We start from the raw sequence: 16,053 nt of genomic DNA on the forward strand, positions 1-16,053 counted from the left end.
AAAAATTATTGTGTATGAATGCACAAATTAACAAAAAATAATGACAAAATAAATGCTGGGTCAAGAATGCATTAAAATTAAGCTGATTAGAGAAAATGTTATGTATTTTCTAAATCAAGCACCCATTTATTAAGACAGCATAGAAAACACATACACAATAGTCACAAATTCTAAATCAACTTAATCTAGACCAGACCGAGTGGCATTTCATTTCCTATGATTAAAATTGAATAAGATTACAATGAAAAATGCATAATTTCGAATCGACACTGTGAATTTTAATAAGATGCTATGTTTATAGTTATAGCTAACAGTTATTCTTGATAATAGTGATACAGTATTATGCTACTGTAATAATCATGTATTTATAATATGTTGCGTGACCAAAGTAGCCACTCTTATCGGAATACTACAAATTACTTATTTACTTCACTGGAAAATGTTTGGTAACTAATAAGTAGTACTCAAAGTAATAATTAACAAACATTATGTTACAAAGTCAAGTCTTCCAGATTGGATTTCTTTTAAAGTTAGCAATTCAGTTTACATTGGACGTCGTTTTTATTCCTTCAAAAAGTAGTAGTGAGTGGTAGTAGTAATCGTAGTAGTGTTCAAGATTGCCGTGTTGAAAACGTACGTTGGAGTGTTGAAAACGGCATTATCATCCTGTTTGAATCCTGTGTCTACCAAAGTTTGGTAGAGTATCCTGGAATTACGTATAATAGTTAGTTATCATTGCAGAATATTAGAATGTGGTTGACGCAATCTCGTTAGATAAAACACGTACCTCCTGGAGGAATTCGTCGCGATGGAGTAACCGGCATTCCTCCGTTAGTAGATCCATTTCCATCTTTAAAAAAATACGGAATGTATTAATATCTCAATCATTACATTTCCTCAAAATATACTAATATAAATTTGAAATGATAATGTTACTGCTCTTGTAATCCCCATTGATCGATCCATTCGGAGTGCTTGATCCAGAGCTTGGTCCAGACAATGATCCAGTGCTGCCACTACCTCCATGGTAATGTCCGTTGCTTGGGACCACAACGCCATTGGTGGCAACAGTGTGTCCATTGGTTCCATTGGCGACCGAGATTCCATTCGTCGCTCCGATAAGTCCAGCATCCCCGTTTGGAACGACAACGCCAATAGTGGCGGCATGTCCGTTCACTTTTCCACCCTCCTTGAAGATGATGTTGCTCTTCTGGTGGTCTTTCTTGGGGGAGTCAGTCACGTCTCCACCCTCCTTGGCTCCAAAAAGACGGTTAAAAGAGTCCCCATCTGGACGGACCCTGGCCTTCACCTGTTGCCCTTCGGTCGAGCCAAAGATGGAGGAAGCCATGTAATTCTTCACCTTCCTCGGAGTAGTGGGTGGAGTGTTGGTCGGAGAAGAGCCAAAAATGTCGCTCGACTCACCACCCGGTGGTCTCGTGATTCTATAAAAAAAATAGAAACAAAATCACTTTTAGATAATTTACTCATCTCCGGTTGTCCATTATTATTATGATTATTCTCAACAAGCCAGCGTAAAAATAATGCTAATGATAAGCTCCGTGCATTCACCACTTTTATGGGAACCCATACAACCCACCAGGGTTATAATTAGTCACGCGTTTGGTTTGACTCTTAAGTAGGTGTGGTCACCCTTTCTCTCTCAGATTGGGTGAGTGAGTGAGTATTACAACAGTATTTGTAGCATTACTTTTATGCGTAAATTTTTAAAGCCTGTTAATGCCCCAGCATGTCGTCCCATTTGCCTTGCCTTGTTGTTGCTGTTAAATTACTTTGTTTGCCTGCGGTTAAGTTGGGGTTGTTATTTGTGAGGCGAGCGAAGGAAGGTGCATGACTTCAAGTCAAGCCCGTTTACTCAATTAGTATGATGACTTTTCAAATTAAACTCTGGAGGACTAGCAAAAATTTAACTCTATTTGACCAGGACAGAGACATGTAATCAAGTCAAAAAGCAGGAAATGAATTACAGTGATGAAGCCCAAAACTTAATCAGTTTAGTCTCCAGGTAATTTAAAACGTGTCATTCCATTTTATGTGCTCGTGGTTAGTTTGTTGGTGCGAGCCAAGAGCGTTACGCATTATTTTGCATTCTCATCCTCGCACTTATTTTCATAGCAAAAATGTACTCCCTTTTTTCTAATGAGCCAGAGTAAACAAACTACTGCAAATACACAAAAAAACTGAATATCAACTAACTTTAGACTTCAAAAAGTGTCAGCCAAGTCTTATGTATTTCTGGAGTTTGCATTAAAGACTTAAATTGCGTTTGTTGTGCGTCAGTTAATGTGTTTCTTGGCATCAACTCAACAACTATTCAGGCGTGAGTAAATGTTTCGTAGTGAAAAAAAAACAAATTTAAAATCGGTGTGAATCATTCCTTCACTCTTTCTTATATTCATTCACGTTCGTTTACTACACGGCCATGAACCTGAATTTTGCGTACTTGTTTATGCGTAATTTGTAAATGTTGCAGTGTTTTTTGTTGCAATGTTTTCTCATTTCTTGAACCCATTATGATAGATGACGGGTTCAAGTCACAGGGTTGTATATTAAAGCTGATTCTTTCATTTAGTTGCTAAATTATTAATGAAGTCTAAAGAAATTTATAAGTTAGAATTTAAGACGATTGCTGCGTGGCGACTTGTAAATATGTAACACTAATTGGTATTCGCCCCATGAACTAAATGAGCAAGTGGTGGATGAGGTGAGGTGACTATTACGCCTTTATACTCGCCTCCACGAGAAACTCTTGAAAGATTAAGAAATTTTTTTGACAAGACACCTCGTGTCATATGAAAAAATGCGTACGTAGAAAAAGGGCTTTGACTTTGACACTTGCAAAAATGTGGGTTGTTGTTTGAATTTTAATAAGCAAGCTTTCCAGTTATGTCAGACTTCTATGAGAAACAAAACAACCGATGAAAACAATCGTTTCTTTAGCTTATGGTAGTTGATTTGTTTGGCTTATCTTAATGACCAATTTACAATTTGTATTGTACACAGATTACGATAAGCTTGTTGGTATGTTTAGAATAAATTGTTATTCAGTCCCTGGTTTAGGATTCTTGGTATATGACGAAAACGACGTGTATTATTATTTAGTTGTAGTAATAACAGTAAAAGAAGTTGCAAGCATATTTAGCATAATTATAATTTAGTCGTAAATCTTTATAGAAAATCCATAATTTGTAGCGTCCACCAAATAACGGTGATTACGAGAAGAATGAAATTGAAAGTCATTTTAGGTCAGCGGTCATCTCTCACTCACTTGCCCACTCCCATACATGGGCTTAAGCGTGTGCATGTACTGGTAATTATAGAGGTAAAAGAAGCATGTGTGCAGTAGAACGCACAAATCTACCACCAGACACAATTATCATCGTCCACAATTATCATAGACCAAAAAATCATCCCAGTTAATTCAAGCAATTGTAATTTTTTCTAATAATTGTGTCCATCTTGTCTGGAATTTGGACTAGTTAGAGTATTTTTTAGGCAGTTGAGATGTTACACATTTGTTTTTGTTATTCCGAAAGCTTAGTCTGGTTATTTTATTGATGTGAGTGTGTGGTCATTATTGGAAATGACGTTTTTTTTGCTTGCCTGTGATGCGGCACCGTCTCGAGTGCAACGAAATCGTCGGACCCAAATATGTCGTGGCACTCACCCCCGGGGGGTTGCACTTGAACTCTGATTGTAACAGAAAATAACATCAATCTCAACCACGTATCACTGCGCATCTTCATGTTCACCTCCATAAATGTAGGCAGATTGGCTTCCTTTGTTTACGAGTACTATTTACATCAACCATACTACACAGAATACATACATACATGCATGCAAAAATATTCGGGGAAAGTACCAGATAACAAACGGACGTGTTTAATACACAACACACACTGATAATAAAATACCAAATACCAACCAACATTGCTTTGGTGAGTGACACATTCGTATCCTGCTTCTGCAATGTTTGAACTAGCCAACTCCAAGGACAACACAAGCAGATAAGAACGAATCAGTACAAGTTCCGGAGAGTGAATCGTTCACAATAAAAGCTTTGGACATTTTGATCGCTCGAGTGAAATAATGTATACACTTCCTGTTACTCCACCACCACCATACCACCAGAAGCACTTGGTAAAAGATAAAAATAAATACGCATCCATTCCATGCACCAATTCACAATCTCCTCAATTTTCTTCACAAATTATGAAGGACCTTTTAAGCCCCCAAACAGTGTTCAACGCATCGGAATTAATTTTGCCTGACCCTTCCAAGTCCTGCGTCTAACTAGTTGATAAATATGACATATCTAGCTAATGTGAAATATGAGAGTTAACCAACCGGAAGAAACTGAGGAGATGGGAAGGCATAAGCTGGCCTAATGAGTTTACAAATTATCCCTTGCTCTGCTGCACAATAAGTGTTGTGGATAAAGGAATATGTATCATCATGTGGTCACAATACGATCCAAGAAGATGCACTTATGTCATTTCTTTCACATTAAATCCAAATCAGTACAAAAATTCCCCAGATTTTCAAAAACAATGTTGAAATGGAATAGTAGTAACGTCATTTTACCAAATTTCCTGTCAGCAGGAAAATAAAAAGGAGAACGAAGAGGGTGAGTGACACTCCAAAAATTGATCTGGAGACTTCATGCTGTTTTCAAGGTGGTTGAATAATGGAGATTTGCTCCAGCTTTGGCGTTCATTGTTACATTTAACTTTAAATGTCTCTCCTTCATAGTAAAACATGATGATGTTTTTTTTCGGATGGGACAGTATCCCACTTCTTCTTCCTTACCATTCAAGGACCAGAAGAAATGGTATAATTTTGTATCAAAAGAACATCTCAGTACATGCGGTCGTAAACTAGCTCGGCTGCATTTTTTGAAGAAGAGATGTAGCGAACAACACCATGGCTTAATATGGAAAATGACAATTATTCTCCACCAAGCAAGCACTCTCTATCAGAGTCATTATTATTATTATTGCATTTTGTCCGCGTCCTTATACTTATATTTCTAACCAAACAGATTCTGGCCAACCAAATTCTTGATTCATACACAAGTTATCATCGCAGTATGAGATATCAGCTCAGCGAGATGAAGATTATAAGGAACAGAGTGGTGCCCACAAGTACAAAGGCACACAACTTGAATGGGAAATCTAATAGTAAATCTGAGCTAAAACTAGGCAACTGTGTTCCCATACTTGACTCTCATATATTTATTATCACACTTTTGTGAGCACTTGGCAACTAAAGAATTTAAAGACTTGATACTTCATAAATCTTTGTGAGAGTCGATGTCTGCACTCCAACATCAAACAATACCAAAAGAAGCTCTCTCTCTCTCTCTTTAAAAGGGAGTGATCAGCGAGTGAGAGTCCAAAATTGAGATGGGTGTAATGATGGAAACAAGTTTCTGAAGAAAAGGATAAAAACTTTGAGAAAAAAGTGGCTTCTTCATGCTCCAGCTGAATCAAAAAGTCAATATTTTGTCGTAATTGGGTTGATCCATGCATTGTTGTAAAAATCCACTCGTCACACCCAATCCAACATCAAAGTTCCTTCCGTACTCTGTGTAAACATAAGTAAAAGGCTCTCTCTCTCAGGAGTCGTCGTGTGAGTGGTGACATTTACTGAAACAAATCCATCAAGCTTTCTATAAAAAATTACAAATTCCAGCAATAAAGTGATCCATTAAGCCGCACTACCACCGACGGAAGACGAAGAAGATTCATGACATTGGAGGAGCTGACACGTACGACGGATAATGAGAAGTCTCTCACTCACAACTCTCTCAGATGAAGAGTCGAAGAGGGAGCGAGGGAAGGAAGTAGCATTTAATATTTGTCATGATTGATAGCAAAACGACGAGTGATTTATTTATGACGGCCAAAAGCAAAGTATATCTCTTTTAGTCACACGATACCATACCACCACATCGTTCTGTACGGAAAATACCACTCCATACAGATGTATGTACCCACCGACCACATTTTGTCCAGCAGATTTTTATTTATCCACTAAATTCTCGTCTCCATCTTAAATGTTGACCCCGCACCCCCCACCACCGTCATCCCTCTCTCTCTCTCCTTCGAGTTGAAAGCAACATGAGACAACAACAAACCAAAACCAAGTCAACACGATAAGGGGAAATATCTGCAGAGTAAATAAGTTCAGCATAACAGACTGGAAAAATATGCCCAGCCAACCATACGCATAATAAATGCTTGCGACTTTGTGAATGATTCACTGAGAGAGAGAGAAGAAACTGTCTCGTCGTTTCACAATATTTTATTTTTACGATGGAAATTCTTGTCCATACATAAATTAGGATTGTGAGTCGTGGAATAAGAGTTGTAGTGGTGCAAGCGTAATAGCTTTTAACTTTGATGACGTATCATGCAAATCTCGTCCCAGTGTTATTTCATCGGATTACAAATGATAATATGGGATTCCTCCCCCTTGGCATTCTCCGTCTTCTTTTAAACTTGTCCGGATTTCAGAAGATGGATAGTTTGGCATTTGGCATGGATGCGTAAGGAAGGGAGGATGAGAGCAGAGAACGAGAGGGGCAGCAGATAATAAAGAAGGATGCTTGTAAATATGCATGTACGTAGGAGGAGGAGGGTTGGATGGTGTACACAAGTGCGAAGAATAAGTCACTTGACTCACATCACATCAAAAAGTCCACCTAAAACCAATTCTTGTTTTTTTTATTCAGAGAGAATCTCCTCCCTGATTAAATTTCAGTTCTCCAACCCCCATATTTTCTGCCCTTGTTGCAGAAACCACCAAATCGGGCATGAGGTTTCTCCACTTCCGTCAGTAGTAAAAGTATGAGTCATTATTGTGTCGGTAGGAGACAGATAAAAGGTACACAAGACATGGAAATATTTCCATAAAGCGAAATTTCCCAATCTAAATGAGCTGTTCAACTTGACGTGAAGCCACTTGAGACAAGTGGTTTCATTAAGTACATCATCCATCCCCCAACCGAGAGGAAGGAAGAAGACGACGAAAAACACAACAAAACAACACCCGACCAGACGAGAGGAGGAAGGGTAAAGCTAACTCAATCCACTTTTAAATTATTAATCCTTACATACATTACGTACACACTCGCCCCACGGATAATGTGAACCTCGACCCATGAAACAGAGAGGCCAACCTTTGTAAAACTGAAATTTTGGGAACAATTTTATTGCCTGGACTGTGTGAACAATACCGTAAATAAGTAGTAGTAGCCGTACCCCTGCCCTGCTACAGTTATTACCAACCAAACCAACACTTACCTCTGCAATGTGGAATTGATAGCGTAGTAAAGATAAGTTTCTTATCGTCTCGTAAATACAGTGGTGGAAATGCAACATAGAACAAGTCCTTTGTACCTATTTATTTACTACTCCTACGCACTCCTCGTACATTATGGATCGTGTTACTTTTTTCAACACGCACGCAACGGGGAAGTTGCTGCAGTGCTGCGAGAAGAGAATCGATGGGATAATCGAATCTAAGCAAAGTTCCGTTTTTCCCGTGACTTTCTCTTCACAAGGCGATGCAACTATTTCAGCTCACACGCCACGAATGCATGCAGCGTGGACGGTGAGCCTCCCTCTCCTGCACTTCTGTCATTTCCTTGTCCTCTCTCCGTCTTGCTGGCTTGGTGCAATATTACAAAACGGCGTTGGACGACGACGTTTGATTACGTAATTCGACTCCTCCAACCATACGCCATCATCGCCACATGCAAACCGGGGTGGTGGTTGGTGGGCGAAACTATGTATTCAACACTACCAAGTCAGCAGTCTCATCTGATTGTGACTGAACTGACATCACGAATAGGAATTGGGACTGGGAATTGGGGAAAAGAAAGGGTTGCTGCGTTTGCTTCGGCTCGGAAATATCGTAACCAATCCCGTGATCCCGTTGTCCTTGTCCCTGAACTGAATATCATAATACCGGCCGGCTTTTCTCCGCACAATGGTTTTTGACACACGGGTTTTCGCTTCCTTTTAAGAGAGCTATTCTGAACTATGTATCTCTTTCTCTCTCTCTTGCCGATGTTGCTTCCTCCTCCGTGTATTTAATCCAGATTTGATTTCATTCGGTGCAGAACACGGTTGGATGGGAGTAACTCTCCCGTGAAGTGAAAATGGGCCAGAGCCAGGAGGAGGAAGAAAAGAATTCCCTAAAGTTACTTACCTACTGCTAAACAGGACTCGTAACCATTTCCGGATTTCACTCTTCACCAAGCAAACAATAGCAATGAGAACGAAATGAGAATGTACAGTAAGTGAGTAAGTGAGCGAGTGCAACGTAATTCTTCTCCACATGAAATTATTATGTGATTCTTTCTATATTTCATTGAGAAACGGGATTGTTGGACCAAGCTCTCCCAAAAAGATGGTATCTACGATTATTATTATATTCTCTGCTTCGTTGCTGTCCTTCCAAAACTTTCCACCCCAACAAATTGCAACATGATATGATACATGATGATCACAACAGAACACGGGGAAGCATCATCCTCCACCCATTTCATTTCCATTCGACCAAAGGGAAACATCTTGAGAAGCGATTTCCGCCAAATCCATCATCAATTTGTCACAGGGCGAAGTTTACCATCTTTTTTTCAATTCCATCCTAGTCAAGAATTCGGTAAATGTTTTTTCTACGTGATGAATGCTTTTTTGGGAAACAAATTCAATGTCAAAATTGGAATTAATTCTATGTACAAAAAAAATCATGAGAAATGCGTGCGTGTGTGTGGGATTTACTGTTGTTTGGGAGCCGAGTAATAGTTGTAGTAATTTATGTATGTCCAGCTAAACCAAAGTTTATCCGATTTGCTTCAGTTGTACGAGAAGAAGTAAAGTAGGCGACGTGAAATGCGAGCAGACAGAGTAAAAAAAACTCCAACAAATTGGTTAATTTTCTTGTCCAGAACTAAAGAAATCCAAGCAAGGGGCAGATCAAAGGATAGAAAATGAAGGAAATGGATTCAAACATCAGTTCCACTCACTCACTCTAATTTGTGTGTAAGCTTTGACCACTTTCCGCCAGCTTAACCCACCAACTTGTCCAAACATTATCCTCTCTCAGATATAAAATCCCAAATCCCAAACAGGCAACCAACCAGTTTGTTGTGTAATAACAGAAAAGAATTTTAAATTTCCAAAGAAAAAATATAAACATTGATTCAAAGCTGGTATGATACGATGGTTGGGTTTCCCAGTAACGTAAATCAGATTTTGCCTTTATGCCATATAATGCTGGACATGACGAGACAATTCCCTGTAGCAGCAGAAATCGAGGCATGAGAAGAATACTGGACAAAAGTCGAAACTCTGGTCACGAAATGATTCCAGCTTCTACCAATTTTTCCTCCCCTGCCCAATTTATGCGAAAACTAGACCAGTTCGTTCGTGATGGCACAACACCCAACCAGGCTTCCCCAGCTCAATGATACTTAATAATACCTTCTTTTTTTCTCATTCTCAGCAATCCTGCACAATATTTAGAAACAAAACAGCAGAGCTTGAGCTATCGTCAATACATTTATCCATCCCCACATCGACAAGCCTGCTGCTTGGTTGGTGATGGGGTGGCATATCCCAATAAAGATGAGCAAAGTGCCACATTACGAATCTAACTACCTCCATCCAACCTAATAAAAGTCTTATTGCCTTAGGACGATCCCTGGGAAAAATACGAGAAAATTACTTTTGTCCAACATTATTATTACTCCTCAGCTCCTGGCTTAGTCAACGACGGTGCAGGCAGCAGTGGGTGAAGGCAAATCAAGTACCCAAAACTAACTGGATTCCAGGAAGGATGACTCATTGAGTGTGCATCACCAAATAAATGCCCCGCCAGTCAGACAGTCCCCAAATCAACCCCGACAACCTTTGAAGTCGAATTTCTTCCATTTTCGTCGTGGTTAATAGCTCGGGGCTATTTTGAGATTTTTTTTCTTCTTTGCAACGAAAAAAGCCAGAAGGAAGGTGACACTTAACTTGATGAAATGCTTCTTAACTTTACTTTACTTTATGTAATAATGGGAAAAGGGGAATTGAACCATACTGATTCCGTACTGAGACCAATACAAAAATAGCCATCCACCTTCATCTCAGGCACTCTACAAATTCTATACTACGGATGGAAAATAATAATTATATAAAGGAGTCAACTAGTGTCTCTCGTCACTTATAACGGTGCCTATCCGACTCACAAGGGACACTCACGACCTGTCGTTTGAGTCCAGGGTACCCACTATGTTTTTCAGAATCTACTAGGACCCCAGATGAAGGATTCATTCATATTTCCGTGTAAAACTCATATTTGGCGCCATGGCGTGGCGCCAAATTCGCCAAATTTGCATGTTTTTATTTTTGAAACCGCCATAACTTTTGAAAACCTGTACGGATTTTCAAAATTTTTGGCAAAAATCATGACAAGGAGTTCAACTTTCGTATCCAATGAAATTTTTTCCAAAATTATCACTTTTAACTTTTCGCAAAATTTCGTAATTTTCTTATAAACGGGGGTTCGTCGAAAAAATGCTAAAAATATTTCAAAAATTAGAAATTTTTTATTTTTATTTTTTTCTCAAAAATTTCGACTTTTTTGATCATTTTAAGTATAAAATTTTGAAAATCCGACATAAACTGCAAAAGTTATGGGGGTTTGAAACTGGTCGAAAATGCAAATTTTGAAGTTTGGCGCCACGCCATGGCGCCAAATATGAGTTTTACACGGAAATATGAATGAATCCTTCATCTGGGGTCCTAGTAGATTCTAAAAAACATAATGGGTACCCTGGACTCAAACGACAGGTCATGAGTGTCCCTTGTCAGACATACACCAATAATTCCATTCAGTCATCAGTTTTTCCTCTCCCTTCTCAGACCAAAACGAAGGTGGGGATGACGCCGCATTTTTGGGGCTGAAATTGGATTACATGATATTTGTTAGTTGGTGAGATGCATGTGTTGCGTGTGGTCATAACGAGGCGCAGGAAAGTAACTATGCTCCATGCAAGTAGCAAACAAACCATGATCCATAGCGACTTGAATGACATAAACATGGGGCTGGTCGTCGGTGGTTGGCAATTATAGTATAGGGACGGAGAGAAAGAGGATAATAGGAAACCATTGTCGCCACCACCATCAAGTACCAAGTACCACGACCACCAAGTCCACTTTCCTTCCCGTCGTATTTTCATTCACTTTCTCCTCATGATTCCAATCCACCCTCCCCACCACCACCATCCACCAGAAGTCCAACCAATCTCGTCCAGGGAGAAAGAAGAAGCTCAACTTAACTGAAGGACGAACGAGCAACCTGAATAAATTCACAAAATCTTCTCTTTTCTCTGGGGTCGAAGGGTGGTTCGTTCGTTCTCTCATCCTCATTTTCGGGTTCTTCTTTCCTCCACCACCACCACCACCCCCACCCTCAGGATACATGCACCACGGATGCTCTTTCTTCATCATCTTTTATTTTTCCCTTCTATTTTTCTACCTCAAATAGAAAACCAATCTCACAAAAAAATTCTTCCACTCACTTCCCTCCTCCCTGACTAGAAATATGTTGATGCAAGTACTTTCACATATTTTTGGAAAGTTTTGAAATTTGCTATTTGCTTCACAAAAAATGTAATCCTTTTAATTTTTTATCCGGAGGCCTTCATCCTAAGAGGGAGAGTACATATACACACATAGTTGCGCAAAGAAGGATAAAAGACTCAAATTTTATTCCATTTTCTCACGACAGAAGTTGAAAAGGAACAAAAAAAGCTGTCTAATTTGCTGCCAAGAAGAAGAAGAAGTTCTCTTATGCAACTTTTACTTCCATTTCCTCCCCTCGTCCTCCTCCCACTAAACAAACTCATTTTGGTGGGTTTATTAGCAAAGGAGGCAATGGGGGAGGCAAGGAAGAAAGGGTGCGTGTAAATAGTAACCAGAAGTTTACTGCCAACTTTTTACGACAAGGAGAAGTGGAGGAAGTAGGAGAGAAAATTGCTGTTTTACCCTCATTTCCGCAACACAGAAATGTTTCTATTACTTTGGGTGAAAGTCTAATTTATGTGACCCATCAAACAAACCTGGAGAGAAGAAACTACTTAAAACATGATTTTCCAACCCTCTCCAAGAAAAACACGAGCTTAAAACCACGTTAAAATATTAAAAACACTAATAACGCGTGTTAATGTCATGTATACAGAGATTGAAACAACATAACACATTTTTTTTAATTTTACAAAATAATCCTTTAAAAAACGGCATATATAATCTGTCCGTATTGAATTCACGACCACAATGACCCATTACTTGTCATAATTAATAATTATCATCACCAACATGAATAAATACCAAGTTCATGTCACAGTTGTAAAGTCTTGATAAACTTTCCCGTTTTAAACGCCTATATCTACGGATTAAACGTCACGATGCAAATTATCTGCCACTACACACGGGCTGCTTTGATTGAAGATATTATTATTACGAGGAACAACAACCACCACCGATTTTGGCAGCTTACTTATTATTCCACGACTAACTGTGAGATTTCATCCTCAGTCGTTACGCTACACGATGACACAAATACAAATTCCGTATGTAAAATAAAATACTCTCCGATATGCTAAACCAATCTACCTTTACATACTTATACATTTCTTCCTCAAAACCTATAAACTGTAAATAAAGTACAAACCTGCGATTTGCATTCATGTTCCTCCGTAAATCTTTTCTCTCTCTCTAAATAAACTCGTACAAAGAAAAGGCACCCGGAATTCCTTCCTCTTCTGCTTAAAAATGGGGTAATTTCTCCAAGGTCAAATTATATCACTCGGGAGGAAATGGTTAACTGAAGACTGAAGAATGTGTCGGTTTTTATTTAAAAAGTACGTTTTGGGCTGCAAATCCTGAAGGCTGGCCGTTGAGAGAGATAAGAAAAATGACGGAACAAGAACGTGGTGCATCCAACTTGGGAGGCGAGCAGGGAAGAACTAAATGCGAAATGTGGCTTGAGCTGCTTACTTGCTGCACTTCTGCTGCTGCATCACCAGATTATACCACGACTCACTCCTCGCTTTTGTTGTGCTGCTGCCTGCTGCTGCCCATGACTCATTTTAATGCCTTCCGTCTCACGCAATGCAATCATGACTTTTGTAGGTAAATGCAAAACCCCCAATTTCACAAAGAAATTCTTTCCACTGATTCATTTATTTCATATTGGACTATGCAAATTTGACTTTGAGCTTTATTATTGTAAATATGTGGACACAAAATCCGACTCGTATGATCTGGAAGTTTGTCGCTTTGGAAGTCAATTCGAAGCAACAATAATGTCGCTAATTTCGTCTCCTGTCTCGGTCCATTCAATTGCAATTTACATGTCACTTTATTCTATTCTAATTTTTGCGCGACAAGAAGTACCCTGAAACGTGTCGTGATTACTGTTTTCATTAAATTTACATTTAGTTCAACCTACTTGTAATAGATAATGTTGGCGTGTGATTGGGACAAGTCAAATTTGGTTAGACCGAATTGATATACTCCTCAGTTTGGCAGGGGAGCACAAAAGTAGAAGAAAATTCACTCCATTTATGGTGGAAATCGTGTTGGAATCGAATTGAGAGATGCGTTTCACATTTCGCTTCTGGCCAGGGTGCAAAGAATGAATATTAGTTTTTTGTAGTCTTGGTTTAGCCTACAAAAAATGTAGAAATTCTGAGATGAAGAAAAACACCTATAGCCATAAGTTAGATATAATTTCCCAAACAAATTTAGGGTACGTAGTCTAAATCAATTTCAGCCTAGAAATTATATCCGTGTGTCAACAAAGTGAAGACAAAACAACGGAAAGGAAGACGATAAGACGGATGGATAAACGTGTAACTCGATCCTAAAATGGGTACAGCTTTTCTGGAGACGAAAGTCGACCCTGGCGCATTTCACGCGAAAAAGCAGCCGGATTTATTAAATTATGTATTAAAAAATTTAATTATTTGCTCATCAGTATTAATTAAATCAGTATGAAATTACCAGTGTGCTAATTATGACAAGATGTCGAATTTGTCTGTCGATTTGAAACAAAAATCCACTTTCACTTCCCAGCACATCGAGAAACCATAACCTTCCCCTCCGTTTCCGCCTGCTTTTTGGTCATGTTTATCTCCTCTAAACTAAAATGCCTTAATAATTACGAACAAAATAAATAAATGGGGCAAAACTTTGGTAAATAAAATTACTGGACCTCACACAAACTTTAACTCAAGTGCACATCCACTTTTTATTCTACATATTATGCAGCTCTAAATGAAGTAATAACGGCAAGATGAGACAGAATTACAAACATAATTCACACCTACCTCCTAAAATTTTAAATACACCCTCAAAAGTATTACATACGTCCCTCTAAACCGAATCATCATATGTAATGATAGCCTGCGTCCTCCTATTCAATCATTTTGTTCCACATTAACGTATCTACTTGCACGAACTTTTTTGGATGAATTGAGGGTGGTCATGAAAAACATTAAGAACGGTGAAAACTGCAAATACGTGCACATTTGACCACCACGAATGAATGCATGGATTAAACTTCAGCATGAAACTCTTTCATATTGAGCCAGAGCACAAGTGCATGGTCATAATAATAAAAGAAGAATTAAAATGAAAATATAAACAAGGAACGACCAGCCTCGGGGGGAATTAATAACATATATTTCTCCTCTCAAATAATATGCATGCGCATCATATATTTCCCATTTTTCTTCTTTACTGCCATGCAATTTTCGTCCCCAACTTTTTTTTGCAGGCGTCATTAATATGCAATCTTTTTTATTACTTCCGTCTGATCCGCCTCGCCGTGTAGAAGTCGAGTGGTGGGTATCATTATTGGGATAAAAAGTAAGCAATCAAGTTTAATTTGAATTTGGTCGAAATGAAAACCGTTCATCTTTATAGGGGAATCACAAGTGAGTCTAATTTGAGTCTCGATTACACACCAGCAGCATAACCAAATACATTCCATAGCAGCAGCAGCAACTGTTCCACCTCTTTTTTCACACACATGACCATTATAGTGCCAAACCATTCAAAGGAATCGTAGTTAGTTAGTTAGTAGTAATGTGTTGTCATACAATTCAAAATATCGGATCCAAATTATTCTAAAGCCTTTTCAACATACATGATATGTGTGTAAGGATGCATGTGCTACACGGCTAAGCAGCCAGCTTTCTTCTTCATTCTCTTAAAAAAGTCTCAATCCTACTCCGACTTCTCGAGTAAATCCAAATCTCATTAAAAAGCGAGTCTATTCATCAAGTGAAGGAGTAGTTGTACGAACGAACATACATGGTGCACAAATAAATGATGCTGGTGAATTAAAGTGTGGGCCTACTGATAACATCGCATGAGATGTGATGCGCTTTTTGATTCGATGCAACTCTCATCTCTCTCAACCCTTTCAAAGTCAAACTGCTGGTGCTGCTGCTACTGCTGCATCTCGTCATAAAATAATGTGAAGGTAGACGAAAACGTATGCCATATAGCCAGCAAAAGGTAAAGCAAAGTAACGGCAAGTTCAAAGCCCTGCTGCTGCTTCTGCTGGCTTATTTCTGCAGAGATACAAATGAGAACCAAATAAAAATAATGAGCAATGCTCTTTACTCATCATGATCACGGCTCAAACAATAACAACAAGAACGCTATGCTCTTCTTTTTTTACTCGAAATGCTTAAACCTTACCTTGCGTAACATTTTTCAGTCTCGTAGTATACGTACGTAAAGTGCATGCTATTGTAGTAAGCATGCACACGAGAGTAAGTAAGTGGATGAGCTTTATGACACTATTTGTTAAAATTCACTAACTAACATCTTTACTGGTAGGTTTTGTTGCATAATTGCAATTATTACGTATGCAGTACGGTAATTAATGGAACGAGGATTCGGACATGGGCCGAGTTAAGCCGTTTTCTACGTAATGATTTCATGGGAACGCTAAATAAAT

At 38.8% G+C, this 16,053-nt stretch overlaps 1 protein-coding gene across 4 annotated transcripts in view; it reads right to left on the reverse strand.

The window, feature by feature from the left end:
* Window positions 1-96: 96 nt before the first annotated feature.
* Window positions 97-16,053, reverse strand: part of LOC110844273 (microtubule-associated protein Jupiter) — a 40,880-nt gene continuing 24,923 nt past the window's right edge. The window contains exons 1-5 of one of the 4 annotated variants that reach the window (XM_022090440.2): window positions 12,751-13,065; window positions 3,622-3,708; window positions 937-1,442; window positions 788-850; window positions 97-706 (exon numbers count right to left, since the gene is read on the reverse strand). In XM_022090440.2, the coding sequence (XP_021946132.1) occupies window positions 684-706; window positions 788-850; window positions 937-1,442; window positions 3,622-3,708; window positions 12,751-12,767 (696 nt within the window). In that variant the 5' untranslated portion in view covers window positions 12,768-13,065 and the 3' untranslated portion in view covers window positions 97-683. Of the gene's footprint in view, window positions 707-787; window positions 851-936; window positions 1,443-3,621; window positions 3,709-12,750; window positions 13,066-16,053 lie in introns of those variants that run through there. The other 3 variants (XM_035847690.1, XM_022090442.2, XM_022090441.2) reach the window with 3 other exon arrangements.

The sequence above is a fragment of the Folsomia candida genome, unplaced genomic scaffold (genome assembly GCF_002217175.1).
Source record: "Folsomia candida strain VU population unplaced genomic scaffold, ASM221717v1 Fcan01_Sc002, whole genome shotgun sequence".
Classification (NCBI taxonomy): Eukaryota; Metazoa; Arthropoda; class Collembola; order Entomobryomorpha; family Isotomidae; genus Folsomia; species Folsomia candida.